General features: G+C 41.1%; 2 protein-coding genes across 3 annotated transcripts in view; both read right to left on the bottom strand.

Annotated features, from left to right (window-relative positions):
* st3gal4 (ST3 beta-galactoside alpha-2,3-sialyltransferase 4) overlaps nt 1-2,519 on the bottom strand; it is a 47,403-nt gene extending 44,884 nt beyond the window's left edge. Inside the window, exon 1 of one of the 2 annotated variants that reach the window (XM_063205507.1) lies at nt 2,106-2,519. The gene's annotated coding sequence lies outside the window, so the exon portion shown is untranslated. Of the gene's footprint in view, nt 1-1,573; nt 2,049-2,105 lie in introns of those variants that run through there. The other variant, XM_063205508.1, reaches the window with a different exon arrangement.
* Nucleotides 2,520-16,208: 13,689 nt separating this feature from the next.
* Nucleotides 16,209-18,573, bottom strand: tirap (toll-interleukin 1 receptor (TIR) domain containing adaptor protein). Its single transcript, XM_063204434.1, has 3 exons — nt 18,338-18,573; nt 17,061-17,778; nt 16,209-16,565 (listed from the first exon to the last, which is right to left on the bottom strand). The coding sequence occupies exons 1-3, from the start codon at nt 18,353-18,355 to the stop codon at nt 16,396-16,398; spliced, it is 906 nt and encodes a 301-aa protein (XP_063060504.1). The 5' UTR covers nt 18,356-18,573; the 3' UTR covers nt 16,209-16,395.
* Nucleotides 18,574-21,858: the final 3,285 nt, after the last annotated feature.

Below are 21,858 nucleotides of genomic sequence, written 5' to 3'. Positions count from 1 at the left end.
GTTCCACAAAGATTTTTAATGTGAGGCAGAGAGGTATGAACCATAACTATTGCAATTTGCCTGTTACCACAGATTAATCATATTTCAGTTCATATTACCTAATTTGCATATTTAATCATCATATTTATAAAAACCTGCAATACACAAAAATATGCGCCTTAATGTGTGGGTTACCAACTGTGAGAGTTTCAAGTCAATATGCCATAACTAAAAATGTTACCCTATTCAAAAATGAATGGGAAATCTCTGGCAACTTTGACCTTGAAAAACACATAGTCCACTAAATATAAATTGGTACATTGTTAATATGTGAGGCAAAAGTGACACTATTTGCCCAAGGTCTAGGAAGATTGTCTTTGTGAATATCTAAAATGACAGTTGGGTAGGAAGATGAAAATGTCATCATGGATACTCAAAATACTAGCTTTAAAACAATGAAAACTTATAAACATAGCTGCTGTTGGCACTCACAAATGGTTTGCAAATAGATGCAACTCACTCCTCCTGCGAGACAGCCCTTGAACAGGCAGCAGAGGGAGTTTCTATTCTAACAAAGTCAAAACAACAACCTGTTGCTTCTTCAGGCCAGAAGGGACTCCTCCAATCTGACATTGTTCTGTGTGGTTTAAAAACATTCACTTTGCCAGCATCACTAGTAATACGACAGAGTTGCTGTCGTGTGAGTATCCTCTTGCAGAGCAAGTTAACACAACAGATTGATGATTACTTGGGTATGTGTGATGATGTATAATCTGATACATAATTTCAAATTGGTGAAGAGGGTTTCTGTGGGTAGTTTAAAAAACGTACACAAACTCCATTCAACTCAACAACAGTTGCATCTTCGATTGGTTTCTGCTACTGCTGCTACAATGGACCTCAGCATTTTTCCTAGTTCATGGACCCCTCTCCACTCACCATTTCAACCATCACTTCACTTTCAAGTCCAACATAAAGCTAGAAGATTGTCCCTCTAGAACCAAAACAAGATAATAGTAGTCTACCTAGTAACAATAGTTGCCGTAACAATTAAAACACACTAAACAGAAGCATTTTAAAGGATTTATGTTTTCATACTCATACACCAAAGCCAACTGTGTTTTTATACTGTGTTTAAAGCCTCCACATTATGCAATCCCCGCTGTACCCTCCCTTCCTGGGGTTCATTAACGTTCATTGCATTCCCATCGCCCTCTCAAACCACTCAAAACGTGATGGACTATCAACAAATGGATTTCTTTTAACACATCTTTCTGCAATAACTTGTACAAGTTAACACGCCTAAAACATTGCGTCAACCTCACTGACAGCTTTCGCAATATCTACCCTCAGCAAAGCTAGTCTACCACCAAACATCATGAGGCATTTTGTAACATGCCTTGACTTAAAAACAAAAGACAACAACCACTGACAGAAACACAGGTATCAATCTGCCGGTGACATCGTAGGTAAGTTGTGTAGGAGAAGAAAGAAAAAACACAACTGCCCAACCCCTCACTGTAAAGAAGCAAAGCAGAAGTTTGGAGCAGACGTACGTGACACTGCACTGTACTTTAGGCTCAAGGTAAATTACCGTTAGCTGAAGGTCTGGATTTAGAAGCGGGTCCACGTGCATCATACATGTGCAATACTGTTACATCTGAGTTGAACACTACGATATCTGATAACCGAATGAATAATAACATTTAAAATGACGTTAACCACAGCGGGACACTGACTACCTCAAAACTGTTCACCATAACATCGACAGGTAATAATGCGTTGAAATAATGAACCCGCGGCGCCGTGTAGACAGTTATACACAACAGCCAAAATAAGATTTCCGCTACTTGTCCTGCGGTTTATTTACACATGAGAGCTGGGCTGGCATTAGCAAGGGCTGACTAGCTAGAAACTAGCCCCTCTGGTCAGCTACGCAACCGTTACCCCACAAGCAGCGCAGTAAAGTGGCTTTGTAGGATACATGACAAGTTACTGTAGGTAATGGCAACTTTCCATGAACTTAGAGTGTTGTGCCAGGATTAATGACAAATGTTATTCTTGTGTGTCAGGTACATACAATTTCTATCTAAACACATCTGTAAGAATCCGAATAAAATACTTACCGTCTGTGTAATTGGTTAACGTTACTGCTCAAAACAGGTCGAAACTTGGTGGGTCAAGCAGATGACGAGATTGATCAAAAGTCAGACACTTTAGCTGGCCGAATACCTCCGTAGCTGCTGTGACAAGTCAATTTATGAAAAAGGTTCCAAATTTTGAGGGGGAGGCGCCGCGAGTTGGTTTCAGAGGTGGTCACAGTGAAATTACACGAGATACCCACCGCGACTGAGGTAAAATGCCAGATTCTTCAAACATAGGCTACATCTGTCTGTCATGCCTCTTCTCCCTCCCAGTGTGGCTGATGTTAACTGTCCTTGCAGGAAAACCGCCGACCTGTTACAACCGTACACACCACAATGCTACCCTCACATCTTTTCAGCATCGGCACAGCACGTTCCCAAATTCAAGACTTTCCAAGCGGCGCATGCGTACAATTTAGCTGCATTCCAATGTGCTGCAACTCAGATAGACGCCCCTGTATCCCAACACCCCAGCCCCTTTTCGAGGTGTCTTCTTTGCTTCCCAGTCTATCCTCCTGAAAGACATAGATCAGCATCAGAACATTCAGATCAAATGTATCATTGCATGCGAAAGCCTACATTGGAGGCAGGTTGATGATGATTATGTTTATTAGGCCTATTATTATTATCATCATCATTATTATTATTATTTGTAGCCTATTACTATCATTCTAACTATTATTATTATTATTATTGTTGTTGCTATTATTATTATTATTATAAGGCTATTATTATTATCATTATATCTCACACATTCTAACTGCAACTGGCATTGATAGGTTTCATGGCATATATTCATCGTTCAGTTTGCTCATTCTCAAACCCATTTCATTTTTGGTGTGTGTGTGTGTGTGTGTGTGTGTGTGTGTGTGTGTGTGTGTGTGTGTGTGTGTGTGTGTGTGTAAGATAGTGTGTGTGTGTGTGTGAGAGAGAGAGAGAGAGAGAGAGAGAGAGAGAGAGAGAGAGAGAGAGAGAGAGAGAGAGAGAATGCGATGTGTCTCTCAAGTGTCCTGAGTAGGCCTACTGGACACTGCAGGTATCTGTCAGTGAGATGCTGTGTCTGACACTGGGGGGGGGGGGGGGGAAAAGTGGGTCAGTTGTCTTGGGCCCAGGGAGAAAGGGGGCCCAGAATTGGATGCCCAAAGATGACTTTGGCCCAGGCTCAGCTAAAGCTGTCAGCAGCAGCCCTGTGTGTGATCATTACCCCCTGTGTGTGGCTTATCCGGTAATTGTTCAGCTATCTGAATAGCCTTATCATATGTTCACACTGTTCTGATTGATCATGAAAGCAGTATGTTCTCCTGTTTTGAGATCAAAGCTTGTTACAGGAGTGCTGAAAGATCAGCCTACAACTATTGTTGTTTTTCTGTATCATTTTTCCACATTTCGGATGAGCTGCAGACATGTTGCTGTTGTTTTTGTTAGTAGTAGCCTATTAGTATTACTACCTATTATACTGTATGTAGCATGACAACAGGACAAATTACAGTCACAGTGCATCAGAGTCTGTTGAACCGAGATATAGCCTACGCGTAATTCCCCTTGGCTTTATCTGTAATTTTGACGACGATGATGATGATGATGATTATTATTATACTCAACATTATTTATTGTTACACACAGCAGCATGACAATAGCACACAATAGTCATACTGCATTTAATTAGTCTGTCAAACCATGATGCAATATCATTCCCCTTGCAGAGCTTCACCTGTCTTGATGATGATGATGATGATGATGATGATGATGATGATTGTTATTATTATTATTATTATTATTATTATTATTATTATACAAAATCATGTATTGTAACACACAGCACAGCACAGCATCATTCCCCTTGTTCAGCTTCATCAGTAATCTTGCTGAGTATCGAGATTTGTAATGACTTTAGTGGCAGTCCATTAGCCTTTTCCGGCTGGCCAGCATTCATAACCCATCCCATCCCATCCCCTTCCCTTCCCCTTTTATGTCCGGAGAGGAATCTGTTACTGAGGGTTGGGATTGTATGATGCATGTTTGAAAAAATATGCCACTCCAAGCTTCTGTTACATGCAGTAGGCCTACGTCTTTCTTTAATTCATTACAGATGGTTTTAAAAACAGAAGGACGTTCAATTATCACATGCTGGCCTAGAATTCTGCAGCAAGGACGTTCTGTAAAACAAATTAAACATTAACCAGGTACATTGAAATGCAGTGTTGTACGAGAAGGCATTAGCCTTTAGTATTTTCCATGCAGCATCAATATTGTTTCTTCATTATTTTATTTTTGTTGTGGTGTTTTTCGACTTTATTTGATAGGACAGTGTGAGAGGTGGACAAGATGCGACTTGGGAGAGAGACGGGGAGGGGTCAGCAAAGGACACATGGGCCGGGAATCGAACCCGGGTCAGCCGCATGGCAGGCGAGTACCCTACCTGTTTCTTCATTATTTCAATAAGGACCGAGATTATATATGCCTGCATCAACACAACAGCATTTGTCTGAGTTCATCCACACTTCATGTAATGCTGCTGAACATTTGTGAGTCAAGTCAGAGCTCACAGACTGTTGAAATTGTGATCCAGACTACCACACCAATTCAGTTAAGGCAGGGCCGCTGACAGCTTTGGCTGGGCCCAGGACAAAGTAATCTGAAAGGGCCCCCCACCCAATATGTACCTAATGAAGGCTCAATTCTGGGCCCCCTCTGTCCCGGGACAACTGTCCCACCCACCCCCATCACCCTGTAAGCTTCCATGCCTCCAGGCACCTGCTTGATACCCCAGGATCTGTAGAGGGCCTAAGAGGGGTGATAACCATTACACTGTGACAGTGGAAGCAATATACTGTAATTATCATTATCATTTATTTATCTGGCACCAAACATGAGGTTGGGCCAGGTATTGTAATGAACCTGTCTGTGCTTGTCTGCGTGCTTGCCCGCCTGCAATGCCTGTGGTTTGTCTACGTAAAACACACACACACACAGCATTGCCCAGGGTGCCAGTCTCATCTCCGATTGCTCTTGTAGATGAGTTAAAGATCCAGTTCAGTCAATTTCAATACGCTGTTGTATTGCTCACACTACCTTTGACTTGTCAGTATCCGGTGATGCCACATTTTTCGGCTAAGCCCTTTCCGAGATATGAGCTATTCTAATGGAGGCAGCATTTGTTTACATTTTTTTAATGAACATAGGCCTACTGCAAATATTTTCCCAAAAGGTACCGCTGTTTGCTAGTTGTCTGCTGATGTTGTATAATCTTTCGGATGTTTTTGGGAATAAATAAAAATGTTTTTTTGAAATGTAAACAAAGCGCTGCCCCCATTACAATGACCAAGATCTCAGAAAAGGCTGAAGAAGAAAGAATAAAAAACCTCAGGTACTGACAAGTCCAGGGTAGTGTGAGCATTACAACTGCATGTTGAAATTGACTGAACTGGTCCTTTAAGACATGCACCCGCATGTTACCCGCATGTCAGTGAACACGGCTGGACTGGCCATCTGTTATAGTGGGTATTTCCCGGTGGGCCACTATTTTCAGAAACGTAAAAAGAAAAAAATATATGTTTCTGAAAATAGGGGCCCACGAGGGTGTGGGGCCCACCGGTTCTGTGCCACTTATTATGAGGAGACCCTTTAAGCCAAAAGTGCCAGGGCCCTATTTCTCCTCCAGTCCAGCCCTGTCCCTGTCAATGAGTAAGTAATGTATTACAAACAACTGTCATTGCCGTGTAGTAATTTACAGTACTATGATAAACTTTGTTCAATCAATAGTGAAGTATTCCACTGGCGGAATGGTGTGTGTATTCTTGGATGTTTGCCAGAGGGGAGGGACCCGAAAAGATTCAAAAGAATTCACCTGCTCGTGCATGACATTATGTTGCAATTAACTGGTGGACTAATGCAGAGTGACTTCCATTGAATCAGGAACAAGAACGAACAGTTCCTCTGCTCTGCAGTCATGTGGGCAGGGGTTAGATGGATGACTTAGATGCCTAACAATGTTAGCTTAGATGGACGCCGCCTCCCACCAGAATTGTGTCTGGACTCCACTATACGCATAGTGCAGATAGATGAACAGTCTACAACAGCAATGAAGGCATGTCTTGTGTTTCCAACACAGGTATCATAGAATCATTACCTAACAAAACAACACTATGCAAAAAGGGCCATTGCTTTGTGCAAATGTGAAGGTAGAGACAGCGTCCGCGTCTTTGTCTTAGTTGAGAAGTTTCGCTCGGTGCGTAATTCCAAACCAAAAATGCAGTGTGAAGAAAAAGGAGTCGCACACAGGAGCTTGATGCTGTTCAGTGAAACTGTATTAAAAGCTGAAAATAAATAGAAGCCAAAACAAAAAGTGGGAAGCAAACGGGTCTAGCCCATCATCAGTGTTCCCAATTTGTGCAAATGTGTAAAAAAGGCACCGTCATGGGGATGCCACAGTCTAACTGAGTGCGTATACATGCAGTTCAGTATCCCGAATATGATCGGGATATTAAGTATCCCGAATTTGCGTTTGCGCATATAAACACTTCAGTATCCCGAATAAGCCCTTATTCGGGATACTGAGAAATCGGGATATGCTAGGTGGGGTTTTCCGAAAGAAGCCGGGATACTGACGCATGTATACACCTTATCCCGAATACAGGGGCTTCCCATGGAACGCTGTTGCTGGTATCCAGGCTACACGCATTTGAAGAGAATTCTATAACGGCCAAGAATGTAGACTGGGATATAACGTTCTGTGCGCATATAAACACCTTATCCCGAATATGATCATAACCGGGATAAGCCTCATATTCGGGATACTGAACTGCATGTAAACGCACTCATTGTTAGGATGTTTGTATTCCGAGAGGGTTTTAGTTTCAACTCCCACCCATCAATGAGTGCGTTTACATGCAGTTCAGTATCCCGAATATGAGGCTTATCCCGGTTATGATCATATTCGGGATAAGGTGTTTATATGCGCACAGAACGTTATATCCCAGTCTACATTCTTGGCCGTTATAGAATTCTCTTCAAATGCGTGTAGCCTGGATACCAGCAACAGCGTTCCATGGGAAGCCCCTGTATTCGGGATAAGGTGTATACATGCGTCAGTATCCCGGCTTCTTTTGGAAAACTCCACCTAGCATATCCCGATTTCTCAGTATCCCGAATAAGGGCTTATTCGGGATACTGAAGTGTTTATATGCGCAAACACAAATTCGGGATACTTAATATCCCGATCATATTCGGGATACTGAACTGCATGTATACGCACTCACTTATCAGTGGGAAGAATATGTGGTCTCCCAGCACCTTCATGTATCGCTGAAGTGCCATTGAGCAAGTAAATTAATCTAATCTCATATTGCATCATCAGGGACATACCCTGTAAACAAGTCATTTTGGATATACATTAGCTGAATATAATGTATTACAATGACTCCATGTCATGGCGGTTAGCCATGGTGTGGCCTGTCACCACAAATGATAAGGTCTGACCACAATGTGTCAGCAGTAATAACAGGGGTCCACAGACCACACCAGCAGTAATGGCAACCAGCAGATCTGGACTGTGATAGAAAAACAGGACGGACATTTTCAACCAAGACCAGTCCACAACACATTGAGGGAGACAATGAAGCCCATGACAACATCACTGGGCATCACTGGGCGCTATTTTGATTGCAATTCAGCCAAAATTAGCATTTCGTAGAGGTCTGCTATACCGACATGAGGACTGGTGCCACTGAAGGGAGGGCCAGGCCAAAATCAACAGTACACCGGGAAAATGCCCTGTATCACTAATATGGGCAGGGCCGGATTAATGCACAGGCTAGATATGGCTGCAGCCTAGGGCTCCCCACCTGCCAGGGGGCCTCTGATTGGCCAAAAATGAAAAATTGCAGAATTGTGACAATATGCAATATGGAAATAATGAATCTGTCATGTTGAGAAAAAAATTGGTAAATATGTTATCCTTGATCGCCAGCTCGTAATTGTGACACTGCCTATGCAAATTTGTGGTGAAATTTGCCCTCCAGGGGGCCCCACAGTAACATTTAGCCCAGGGTCCCCAATATATGGGGGCCCTGTATATGGCCAATCCAGAATGGCAACCAACCTTTAGATGCCATGCCCAGGTAAAAAATACATGCTTAAAGTGGACTTTTGACGACGGTACTTATTTCAAAGTGTACTATTTTCGTCAATTTAAAGTGTTTTAAAGCAGTACTTCAGCACATTGAGTCTGCTAAATTGGCAAAAAAATGTCTGGCAGTGGTCATTCCTTAACCAGGGGACCAACACGAAAAATTTGCAACAAGCTCCAACTGGTAACCTCACCAGCTGATCTAGCCCATTTTTGAGGTGCCAATTGTACCCCCCTCATTGCCACAGCCATCGTAGGGAAACCGGCAGATGTGCAGTTCCTCTAATCTGGGACCATCCTAGACATACTATCCATAAAATTGGTAACCTTCCCAGCTAGGCTGAATCCGCTGGGCTCCTCATCTATTAGTCCATATGCAGGCACCGAACCACTTGCATATGTCATCTTTTGCTTTTGGGAAGATCCCCAAGAAAAATCACGAATTCTTCTCTTAAGCATTTACGACTTAAGAAAGTCAGCAAATCCACTAATCCACTAAAAAACAGGGGGGAAAACACAGTCCATCTTGCCGTGTGTGTGTGTGTGTGTGTGTGTGTGTGTGTGTGTGTGTGTGTGTGTGTGTGTGTGTGTGTGTGTGTGTGTGTGTGTGTGTGTGTGTGTGTGTGTGTGTGTGAGGTGTGTGTGTTGTGTGTGTATGTGTGTGTGTGTTGTGTGTGTCTGTGTGTGTGTGTGTGTGTGTGTGTGTGTGTGTGTGTGTGTGTGTGTGTGTGTGTGTGTGTGTGTGTGTGTGTGTGTGTGTGTGTGTGTGTGTGTGTGTGTGTGTGTGTGTGTGTGTTTGCCTGCACACAATCCCCAGTGAAAAGCCCTGTGCTACATGCACACATTTTTAAAACAAAACACCAAGCCTACCTTGTCTTTCAGTGCCACTGGCAGAGAGTGCATAGGGCTGAGCGAGGCATCCTAATAAATGACTGAGATGTTAGGGGAGAAGAGTGAGTCACCACCAGGGCCATTACGCCTTTAAAGGGATTTACCGCTCTAGCCTAATCCAGTGTCTTGGCCTCTACGCTGAAAGCTCTGATCAGGGCAGCTGACAGCTTTTGCTGGACCCAGGACAAAGTCATCTGAATGGGCCCCCTCCTCAATACATACAATGTAACGGGGACCCAATTATGGGCCCTCTATCTCCCTGGGCCCGGGACAACGTACCCCTTTGCCCCCCGTCGACGGGCCTGGCTCTGATACAGCAGTAGCCAGTGTGCTCTGTTTTGTTCAGCTTGCAGCTCTCTTTGTGTCTGTCTCTCTGTCTATGTCTCTCTGTCTATGTCTCTCTGACTATGTCTCTGTCTCTCTCTCTTTCTCTCTCTCTCTCTCTCATTCTCTCTCTCTCTCTCTCTCTCTCTCTCTCTCTCTCTCTCTCTCTCTCTCTCTCGCCATAAAATTGAGTCAGGGGAAATCACTAACATTTATTGTTGTGAGATGGTGATTAATTCATAATACAGTACAACTAATGTTCTCTGCTGGGAACCAAGACAGTGTGGAATATCTGATGGATATAGGAAATCAGGAAACGAGATTCATTATCAATTCCATAATGGGCGATCTTTGGTGTTGAACTTAAATTTGAATGGGTATAAAGCTAGACATAGATTTAAGGAACATAATCCATTACCATTCATACCTTTAAGTGCCTCCCAGCAGACACGGATGCATGCTCGCAAGTGCGCATGCACACGCACACACACACACACACACACACACACACACACACACACACACACACACACACACACACACACACACACACACACACACACACACACACACACACACACACACACACACACACATTAGGATATTGTGGAGTACTCTTTCACAGAGGCTTAACTTTGAATGCCTTCTAATCTTGGTGAACCCATTGCAAAGATCACATCAAATGGATTTCATAAGAGGAAAACATCTACGTATATTGTTAGCATGTGTATTGTTTGTGTATTCATTTAGCTACCAGCAGTAGTATGACTAATGAGAAATGGATTTGGTCATCATGTTTTCCTTTAATTGTCATTATTAAAATCATAAAATCAACCATGGTCCACCAACATTCAGGAAATGTTCTGTCAGTTGGATGAAATGGAAAGATGTGTCTGTATGACATGGCATATTATGTGCAAGACATGGCGTGACACATACTTCAGTTGAACAGTGTGTTCATGCCTACATTTTTTAATGACATGTCCATAGATAATCAAAATGTGTAGTGTATTGAATGCGTGCATGCATAATTTTACTCAATTGTTTTAAATAAACATTGAGTTCGTACCAGATTTTGATTTAGGACCTCAGTCAATGTCAGTTTAACACCCCTGCTGTAGGCCTACGGGTGGATAAACAGACATTTTTTTTCCCCTTTCACAAAGCTCTATATGCAGAACATTCAAACATACAATTCTCCTTACAGCTTAACTATTTCCCATTCGAAGCTTTTTCCTGATAGCTCTGGAGCATTTCTCGAATCTTTCTTGCAATTTCTGACGTGCATTTCTCAAAACCTTCCCCCTCCCCCTCTCGCAGGGGGAAAGGGGGGAAGTGGGAGTGAAGATGTCAATGCCCCAAGGAGGTCTACATACTGTATCATTGCAATGTGCTGATGTCGAAGTGCTGTTTCTACAAAATGTGTTACTACGCCTTTCTTTACATTTTTAAATCTAGATATAAAATCGCCATGTTTCACTTGGTGCAACTACTTGTGGTTCGGTTAACCCATGCAAGGGTGTTACAGTAGCCTAAAGGGAGCACGTGGAACAATTTGGTCACTTCTAACTTAACCCTAGCGCAGAGCCTAGTTATATCTTTACTGTCACCAAAATTATAATGGCTGTATCATGTCTTAATCTGTTACTTAAGGTTCTCTGTACTGTCATAACAATGTTGTTATGATGTAGTTGAGCATTTTCTCAAATAGTGAATAGGCCCGCCAACGACCCCCTGCAGTAAGAGCCTACGGCACCCAATATTCCCCAAGGCAAAGCTGAAAGACATGGAAGGGGAGGAGGAGATATAGGTCTAACTTAGCTGAATACTGAAGATGCATATAAATATTGTGTGACAGATAAATATTTCAATTCTGGGCGCAGTAAGATAAATATTTAACTTCTGGGCGCACTGTACTTAGCCAACTGTCGTGGTTGCGAAATAACTTCTTATGCCAGTCCTTTTCTTTTTTTGGTGGAGAAATTGTTGTCCCTGAGGCTTGTAAAGCTCAAATTAAGAATGAAACACATATCGTAGTTCGAGTTTAGGGCCATTACGAGACAAATGCGTTGTCACTTTCAGCACCACCAGCACATGGACATCTGCCTCTGCGTTAGGTAGGGTTGCCAACCGTCCATTGAAATACGGAATCGTCCTGTATTTAGAGATAAAAGTACGGGTTCCGTATTGAACTGGAATGGGACACGGAGCGTTAAAATGCAGGACATCACATCTAAGAAATGCTACATTTTCTGGGGGACGGCCCCCAGACCTCCGGCACAATGAAGTGTCCTATATTTTTTTCATTGACAGTTGGCAACCCTAGCGTTAGATGAGGTTGGCTGGCACCTCTCACTCTGTTGCAGCAATGAAATAGCGGATGGGTCGTCATAGCTCCGAATAAATATCTGAATCTCTCTTATCGTCAACAAAACAGCTAATTCAAAATATATATTTTTTAATTAATCCTACCACAGCATAGTATATTGAAACATTAACCCCTTAGCACAGCCTAAGTTATAACCTTACTGTCACCAAAATTGTAATGGCTATGTCTTAATCTCTTACTTAAAGCTCTCGGTAATGCCATAGCAATGTTGTTATGATGTTGTACAGTATTGTCAGCAAATAGTGAATAAGCCCGCCGGCGATCCCATCTGCAATAAGAGGTTACATTACTGTAAAGGGACACTGTGCAGGAAATGGTCAAAAAGGGTACTGCAACTATGCTGCTCATTGAAAGTGGGCTGCCAATTGCCAAATTTGATCTTTACATGAAAGTTTTCTAAGTAATAAACACATATTTTCTAGTATGGTCCAAGTAGAGTCGTTTTTGCAGCTAAAAATGGCTATTTTTGGACATTCAAAATGGCAGACCATGGAGAAGATTCCCGTTTTCATGTATGAAAAGTAGAGATATTATCGGCCCGATAATAACATAAAATGTAATATCGCTCAATATCGGTATCGGATTTTTGACCTATCAAAACCGATATAATAATGCTTGAATTACTTTTCTCCTTAATCATTTTTCTATTTTGCATAGACGATGTTAATATTTGGAAAGCTTTGTTGCATTCGAGAATGCATCTAGTGGGGCATTACAATAAAATTAAGCATATTTTGTTCCACAACAGGAGATGTGTAATGTTACCTAAAATTTGTTATGAGGAAAAATAACCCACATACGGTATATCGACATCGGTATCGGCCGATATCGGAGTCGAAAATTGAGAGTTGGACAATATCGGCATATGGGATATCGGCAAAAAAGCCAATTTCGGACATCTCTAATGAAAAGTGCAATTTTCCCAGTCATAATGAATACTTAGAATTTGATGGTGGTGGTAAGTATTCATGAAAAAGGTAACATTAGTGAATGGGCAGCATGAATTCTGGAAATAAACAACTAAAAATCTCACACAGTGTCCCTTTAATATAGATTTTCGCTATACATTAAAATAACAATGGCAAATTTGGTATGGATTAATTTCATATTTCATATCCCCTGGACATTGGTTGTGACGTGACATGTCTCAGTTACAAGCTCGAACGACACGTGACACATTCATCAGTTGAACACAACAGCCATCTACCATATATAGACTGTCTACACCAGGGTTTCCCAAACTGGGGTGCGTGGCCTGCCACAAGGGGGTGCGCGATGTGAATTGCACAATTGCAGATATGTGTGTTTTTATACAGCATTAATGAAAATCAAGTTGTTTTTTTAACTGTATGGTGAATTGTATGCTTGAAGAAACATGAAGTCTATTGAAAATGAGGATTCCCTAAGTGACTCTGCATAATGTGCAGTGAAGCCATACTTGAGTGGCCATAAACAGTCTACACCAAAACATTTGCTTAGGGGGGGCACAAACCGCAAACCATGTTGAAATGTACAAGGGGGTGTGCAAGGATAAAAGTTTGGGAACCACTGGTCTTCACAATGCTTTTTGTAGTTGCTGAAGACTAAGCTTGCGTAAAAATCTCCTCCTGTTGCTCAATCCATTTGCGCAACCCATTTTTAAACAAAAGTCTTTTCTTTCTTTCTGTCTGTCTGTCTCTGTCTGTCTGTCTGTCTCTCTCCCTCTCTCTCTCTGCACAATAATCACCGCTTGAAATGACAGTCAGATCCAGAACACAAACAGTATCTGGACAATATCTGACGTTTCTCTCAACCAAGCCTCAAGCACAACCAATGACTGGACAGGAGAACATTAGACAGACCACTTTTATAAGATACAGCAAGATGAGCATTTTCCGTCTTTGAATGATTCTACAAATGGAAAACAAACGTTGCTGCTTGGACCGAACCGTAAACCATTTCAGAGCTTGAATGTCAACAGCCTTTCCCTGGAATCCTGTGCAGCATCTTCTTGCACTAATGGTTTCCAGTGGGGAATCCACTCTGGACTCACGCTGTGTCCTGCTAGATGTATGGCGTAGTTCTGCCACCTAGTGGTTAAGGTGCAAAACATTTCAATGCACTTTTCTCTCTGTTCATTAATTGTTATGGCTTTCATTATGGTTCAGGAATCAACACGTTACAGTGGTTAACAATCATCTGATACAAAGTTGCAACAGATTAGGCACATTGATTCTGAAACACAATAGTCTGCCACCAACCCTTCCGCCGAATGAAATGTGTACAACATTCATTCATTCATTCATTCATTCACCATGTATTTTTGGGAAATGGTTGTATTTCAGTTTCAGTTGCCACATTGCAACATGAGCATAACTGTAAAACTTTTTTTGTTTAAATTGTGCCCTATGACACATTTAAAAAAGTCCACACTTTTTGCAGAGAAGGCAATTTTGCACCAGTTCTCCTATCAGCATTTAAAGCCTGTTGTTCTTCAGCCTTAAAATGCTGTTTCTAAAATGGTCTCAGTGGGAACCGATGTTCACTGAAGCACTTCTGTATTACTTTGCAACAGATTAACTGGATCTTCCTGATTTGTAGATATTACACACACACACACACACACACACACACACACACACACACACACACACACACACACACACACACACACACACACACACACACACACACACACACACACACACACACACACACAAATGTACACAAAGACACCGGATTCTCAGAAATACACAGCACTGTGAATGATTTATTGTTTTGTCCCCTGTATCTATCATTCACAATCAATATTAGGCTACTGTTCTTGCCTGATCCTGTTGACAGTGAGTGTTTTTCATAATGCTCAATTGTTGTTGTTTTTGTAGCCTATAAAGTAATGTGTTGCATGATTTTTCATCTTGTAATGAGGTGCATCTTTGAAGATCAGATCAGAAGGAGTGCACAAAGTAGCATGGGAGTTCCCCAGATATGGTCATATTTTCAGGATGTGAAACTGCCATGGAGAGCAGTTAAAGGTGCACTGTGAACAGTGGTGTTGTCGACGTAGAACACGGGTATACGGAGTATACCCACTTCTAAATTTCAGGGATTTCAGTATACCCACTTAAAATTGATTGATCCATTGTTTTGAATAGCAGAAATATATACAGTATACCCACTTCAAAAAATGCTCAAATATACAGTATACCCACCATAAAAAAGTAGACTACACCACTGACTGTGAAGGATGATGGCCAACATAGGAATTGCAACTGCTCATTGGAATTGTGCAGCCTATTGCCACATTTGATCTTTTCATTAATATCTACTAAATTCTAAACTAATATTTAGTTGTATGACCTAAGTACAATACGTTTTGCAGCTAAAATTGTCTATTTCTGAAAATTGTAAATGGCAGACATGGAGAAGGTTCGCCTGCCATTTTTCCAGTCATAATGAATGCTTACAATTTGATGGTGGTGGTAAGTAGGCTATTCTTGGGGAAAAAATGTGAATGAGCAGCATTAGTAATATACAATCTATGAGTTTGCCTAAGGGAGTGATCTGCTCCCTGTAGTTAATTTTGAATGAGGTCTAGTTTCTCATTTGACTTTTGGTTCATTGCAGTTGTCTAATCTACTTGTGACAAATGCATTCACTGTTTTTCAGTGCATCTCGTGGAGAAGCAAAGGCAAATACGAATACAAATACAAATACTACTACTACTAGTAATAATAATAATGATAATAATAATAATACAGGCAAGATTAACAGTGAACATACAACGTCTGTCATATGACCATCTGGTATAGTGTGTGAGTTTAGAAATCTCCCCCTGAGGTACTTTCCCTTTCCGTAGTCAGTCTGTGTTTGTACAGATTTTTGATATGAGTAAATGATGTAAAATGCACTGGGACATGAAGCCAGAGACGTCTAAATAGCAAAGCACAAGGCCATGCAAATACTTCACAGACAAATTCATTTGTAACATCCTCTTTCATTTCTGTTTAATTTAAACAAAATATTGACACCAGTTCTTTGTAGTTCTGTCATTAAACAAGAATTGATAATAACATATAGATGTCAAAAAAAACATTTAAAAGTTCATATGCCACACAGTCAATTCTTCATATAACACTGTTAAAACATTGATAATGATAATTTATTCATGACAAATTGTCATGAAATAACATCTCTTTCAAAGGCCTTTGCTCAAGGCTTAAGTGTCATGTAGGTATACAGTCATTTTAAAGACATAAACAGATATGTATACAAACTGTAATTGCAGTGCTGTAAATCAATCATAAAACTCACACTTTGCAAGCTTGTTCCATTTTCTTCTGTTATGCACTTAAATGTACCGGTAACAGTTTTTTCTGTTATTGGATGCTGTGTGCTAAATGTGTAAAGTGCAACTGAGAACTGTGTACGCCATAGTTTAACTATGCTTTTCAGAATAAAACCTTTCCTGTTTGGGATTCCAAAAAAGTGTCAGCATTGTCAGTGATTTGATATTCCAAAATTGCTGTTTGTGGGAAAGTAATGTGTCGTTATGAATCAATTCACATGATGTTACACTTCTCAGGCGATGAGGCAGTTGAGTGCTGCTGCACTGTGGTCAAACTGTGACGCAAATCCACAACTCCATTGCAGGAAGTGAAATTGCTATTGTTTGGGTCAGACATTGAGACAACAGTTTTGCTTTCATCTTTCTCCAAGCCACTCTTCAGATCTGAGGAAGAGAAGAACTGTTGGTTAGGCAATCGTGTAAAAATGTTTCATCATCTAGGGTCAAGCATGCTAATGAAAAAAAAATCATCAGACACACCATCTGACTTCATAAGCTATAGACTTTATAATCATCACTATAGTTTTGATGTTTTGAAGTTTTTGATATCACCTGATATGTATAGCTCCATTTAATCTGTATCATCAGAAACAAAGATAGAACTCAAAAACCATACAATGATTGGTGATCTGGAGCGCTACTTCACTTATTTAATGAAGCAAGTGTGATGTGAAGCCACATTATACGTAGGTCTTGCCAAGGCATTCCACAGGCATACTGCTGGTTAAATTAAAGTCTTCATTGTCTACCGTCAGAGCAACCCCCCCCCCCCACACACACACACACATATATAAACACACGCACACACCTGATAACAAAATCGACAGCCAGCATTCCATTCTTGGCAGTGCCAAATCATACCGAAACCTCACTACTTACACTGAAGCACCGCCTTGTAAACCTTATCGTATCCACGACTAGTATCCTGGCCGAGGTCAATAATGAAGTAGAAACGCAGTTCTTTGGGGCACTCGGAGAAAGGCAAGTGCAGCTTAGTGGGTATGATCCTGCGTGCCATGGGTCCCTCCATCAAGGCCTGCTGCATCTGGTACAAGCACCACTCGTCCTGCAGGAAATGAGAGGTGATGAGCAGCACCCAGCAGTGGCTGCTGTGCACGGCCTTGTAGAGTTCGGTGGACACAGCGCTGCCCGGGCAACAGTCCCTGAGGGGCAAGAAGCAGCGCAGGCTCCTGACCGGAGCCTCCAGGTAGGTCACCATTCGCAAGGCCTCGTCGTCGTCCCGCTCACTGTGACACACACACAGGTCGTAGTCCAGGCTCCGGCGAAAGGCGCTGTCCAAGCACGCCGGGAGACTCGGTGTCGTGGAGGCACGAGAGGTTAACTCTGACGAGCTGCTTATACTACACACAGTTCTACCTGAAGAGGGGCTTCCTGAACCACCAGGTGAGGCAGCACCACCAGGGCATAGGCGGTCTGTCTGGCTGACACATGAGCAGCCGTCACTGGGCACACCAGATGAACGAGTCCCTGAGGATGTGGTGGAGCTGGTGGAGGTTGAACAACGAGACGTGCTGCTGGCCGAAGCAGATACTGAGGAGTCTTTTGGTCTTCCCTTTCGCCAAGGCCAGGAGCTAAACTACAATTGCATTGTGTGGAAAAGAAATGATATGCATATGTACAGTAAGCTGTGTGTAAATGTAGTAGTTTATTTCCAAAATGTGCACTGTCCAATGCCCATTCACAAATTTGATCAAACAAATGGAGAGGAAATTATGAGGCATATGTTCAATGTCAAGGGCAGGTGTGTAGTGTAGTTAATTTCCCCAAATGTATGCTGTCCATTCACAAATGTAATACAAATCATTTTTCACATTTAAGAAAATTATTAAAATCTACTGGCCTGCCCATAGGGTTAGCAACCAAAGAGGCCTATAACTAGTGATGATTCAAAATGGTGGATTTACATGGAGAAGATCCACTTATTCCATTAAAAAAGTCTACATAGTGGTAGTGCATAGGCATGATATATGTGGCATTTATGAATGGGCAGCATCAATTGTGCAATACTAAAAAAAAAGTTTAGTTTTTGGGTGAGTTTAGGTTTTGGGTGAGTTTATGCTTTATGAGCCTTGTTCATATCCGATAAAAATAGATAGAAAACGTATAACACATTAAATTGGCAAATGGGTACATACCATAATTGCTGTCGTCATGGTGCTGATTTCAGTCAGGTTTCCATTCTGAAAATGGCATTAACTAAGTATAGTGTATAACAGAACATGTTGACAATCTACAGAAACCATGCATGAAAAAATAACGGACAGTGCACAAGCTGGTCAAATCGAAAGATGATAAAAAAAAAGTGCATTTTGTATTCCGTTTCCTCTAATACTTTGTATCCAGGAGCACTGCAGCAAAGTGCCAGTAGTATACGAGGCTTACATGAGAAATGACCGTTGGACTGGTCCTAAAATAGGGAAGAACAACAACCACCGACAAAAAGGACCAGAAAAGAGGAAGGAAGCACATCAGCATAATTAAACAAATGAGCGGAATCTGGAGGTGTTGTATTTGAGAACTGTCTTCCACAGCTTCCTCTACAACCGACATTGAAAGTGTGTCACTAGTCACTAATCTAAACAATTGTAATGATGATAAGTTAGCTATTTTGTATAGACTATGTTGTCGACTAATAATGATTTGCTCTGTTTTAGTATTCAGAGCCATTATTTATGACCATCTGCCTACTGACTGACAATTTTATCACACAAATTATTTTACAGCTTACACAGATTCTATGTCACAGTTCAAACAGTGCAGACAGGTACGATAACCATAAAATGATAGCTAGACTACATGCACTGTACATTATTACAGTTCAAACAGTGCTGACAGGTACTGCATGGATGATAGGCCTAAAATGACAACTAGGCTATCACTGATTCTTGAGAAAGTGGCTAAAACAGGTTGTAATGTTGACAGAAAAAAACAAAGTGAATTACAAAATTATATGGTATATCCTCGTAGACTAAGGTCTTGGCTTTTCAGAAATGCACAAGGCCAATCTCCCCATTATGTATTTTTTTCAGAAATCAGGCTTTTCTCCGATCATACCTTGTTTTTTGTCAACACCGTCAGACACAATTAAAAGTTATTAAAATTGTATTGATTTGGTTGCATATGTATCTGGAGTTTTTAAGTGATTATGTGTATTTTTTGGTTCACACATATGCCTTTAAATGTTGAAAATTCACTTTTGTTCTATTTTAAAACTGTTTCATGTGTTCTAATTTTAAAATATGTACCGTCATACGATGCTTACTTAACGCCTAAATAGAACAAACAATTTTTTGTAATTTCACAAATATTCGTGTAGGCTTAAATTGGCTATTACTTTGATAATTCAACAACTCCTAAGGAAAATGTTGTAAGCACATTCCTTTAAAATGTCCAAAACTCCTTCTTACGGTGGTGACTTAAGAACTGACGGTGGTGACAGTAATCTGAGAGTGGTGAAAGTGGCCTAATTAGTACCTGCATTTAGCAAAATAAATAGCCCTCTCAAGTCAATGGCATCTTGCATAAACACTTTATTTTTGTGTGTGCACAGTATGAGCATGTGTTTTTTCTTCATTAGTTAGATTATCTAGGAAGTAAGCCACTGGTTGTTGAAAATGTGGTAAAAACAGCTTTTAAGTTGTTCAAATCCAAAATATAGAGGTGTATTATCATAGATGTAGGTCTTGGCTGTGCAGTGAATGCATTGGCCAAGCTCCCCATGTTTAACATTTTTCATAAAATGGGCTCTTTCTTGTTTTGTCAACAGCGGCAAACAGAATTAGAAGTAAAAACACATGTTTACTGTATTAAAGTGAATTACTTTAACAATTCAACATAACTGTAGATACTTATTGTATGCATATTCTTAAAACATGTCAAAAACACGTAAAACATGTGTTTTTTGGTGAACTCCATCAGATGTCACCACCGTCAGGTTTTCTGACAAAAAAACCTCCAAATACACCTCAGTGGTGGCTAGAGTATCATTTTGGATCACAATTATTACTAACATGCCTTGTAATGTTTCATTAACCAGCACAATTTAGTAAAATATGGAACAACATGATGAGCAGAACAAAATCTGACGGTGGTGACATCTGACGGTGTGAGACAAAAAAACACTCTTTTAAATATTATGCATTGTTTGTTCACATTAGCCATTTCATTTTCGCTCTGTTTCTTGGGTGCTTCATACCTTTTCTGAAAAAAATTATATTTATTAACATTAATGTAATACAATACTATTAAAACCCCCGACGGTGTTGACAGTTTATGGTTGGGACAGTACCAGTGTCCAAACAAATTAACAAATTGAGGACAAAATAATAAACTTACAGGAGCTTCAGTGATGGTGAAGTAGGCAGTAGAGCTAAAGGTTTGAAAAGGGGTCCTCAGTAATGAAAATTACCTTGTGCATACCTGATTTTATTGTCTTATAGAAAAAATCTGACGGTGGTGACCAATATGCTGGACACATTTTGAGCAATCAGTAAATAATAGTAAATATTGTTTTACATCCACTATGTGCACATCTGTAGAACCACTTTAATATGGTCTTCCACATCATGGTGATATTGTTCAATTCTGTTAGTGATTTTTGTATTTTAAGTCAATTGAAATGATGATGCCAGTCCTTGGGACAGGCGTTTTTACAGGGTGTGGACAGGTTTATAGCCATGAAAAGTAATAAAATTACACTTAAATATTTCAAACAACTGTGTATTCGTGTAACAGACCCCTTGGCCATTACCTGGGTTCATTTTGTTTGTGAAAATTTAGTTGATTTTCAACAGAATTAATATTTTACTGCTGGGACATGTTTTTGCCAAACTTTCAAGAATCAGTGCTATACATGGGTTCACATTGTAAACACGATATTGTGAGGAGGGGCAAGACACTGGCAGCCAACCATGTGAGCTAATTTTTTGACCGACAGTGGTTTCCAGCATTCAGAGGTTGAGTTGTGCGTAGTTAGTTTTGCGCAGCCAGGAAAAAACAAAAATTTAGAACTTGTGTATACATGCCCATAGGCACTGTGCACTGCAAAGTGCTGAGGTATCAGACTACCGTGTTAAGTTCAAATTTGTGTCTGGATAGAACCGTCTGTATTTACAGCTGAATGCAGTAATATGGAAATGGTTTTACGACCATATGACTATGAAGTCAGTGGTAAGGTGTCTGCAAAATACAGTATGTCTGTGTTAAATACATTTTAAAGGGCTACTTCAATGTGCAGCTATATCATACCTCGCGCTCTCTCAGGGTCGCTACAGATGGCGCCATGACCAGGTCCTGAGAAAGCTAGCCGAGGTGCTGGAGGAGTGCAGACAGGGTAGCAGAATACCATCGTCTGCAGAGGACTCAAAAAGAAACAACAAGGCCCTTCACTCCCGGCCAGGAGTGGAGCATGAAGGTTGACTTGGATAGAAAGCTTCACTTTCCCACAGAGATCACCACCACATCTCTCCGGCCAGACATAGTGGCTTGGTCTGCAAAGGCAAGAGCGGTAGCTCTAATAGAGCTCACTGTACCATCGGAGGAAGGGATTGAGGCAGCCTTTGAATGGAAAAAGGCCAAGTACACCGAACTGGCTGCGGAGTGCCGGGAGGCGGGCTGGAAGACTTCCATATATCCAGTCGAAGTTGGATGCCGAGGC

Source organism: Engraulis encrasicolus, chromosome 8 (assembly GCF_034702125.1).
Source record: "Engraulis encrasicolus isolate BLACKSEA-1 chromosome 8, IST_EnEncr_1.0, whole genome shotgun sequence".
Taxonomy (NCBI): domain Eukaryota; kingdom Metazoa; phylum Chordata; class Actinopteri; order Clupeiformes; family Engraulidae; genus Engraulis; species Engraulis encrasicolus.
The sequence above is the reverse complement of the archived record's forward strand: the minus strand, read 5'-3'. Positions and strand labels throughout refer to the sequence as shown.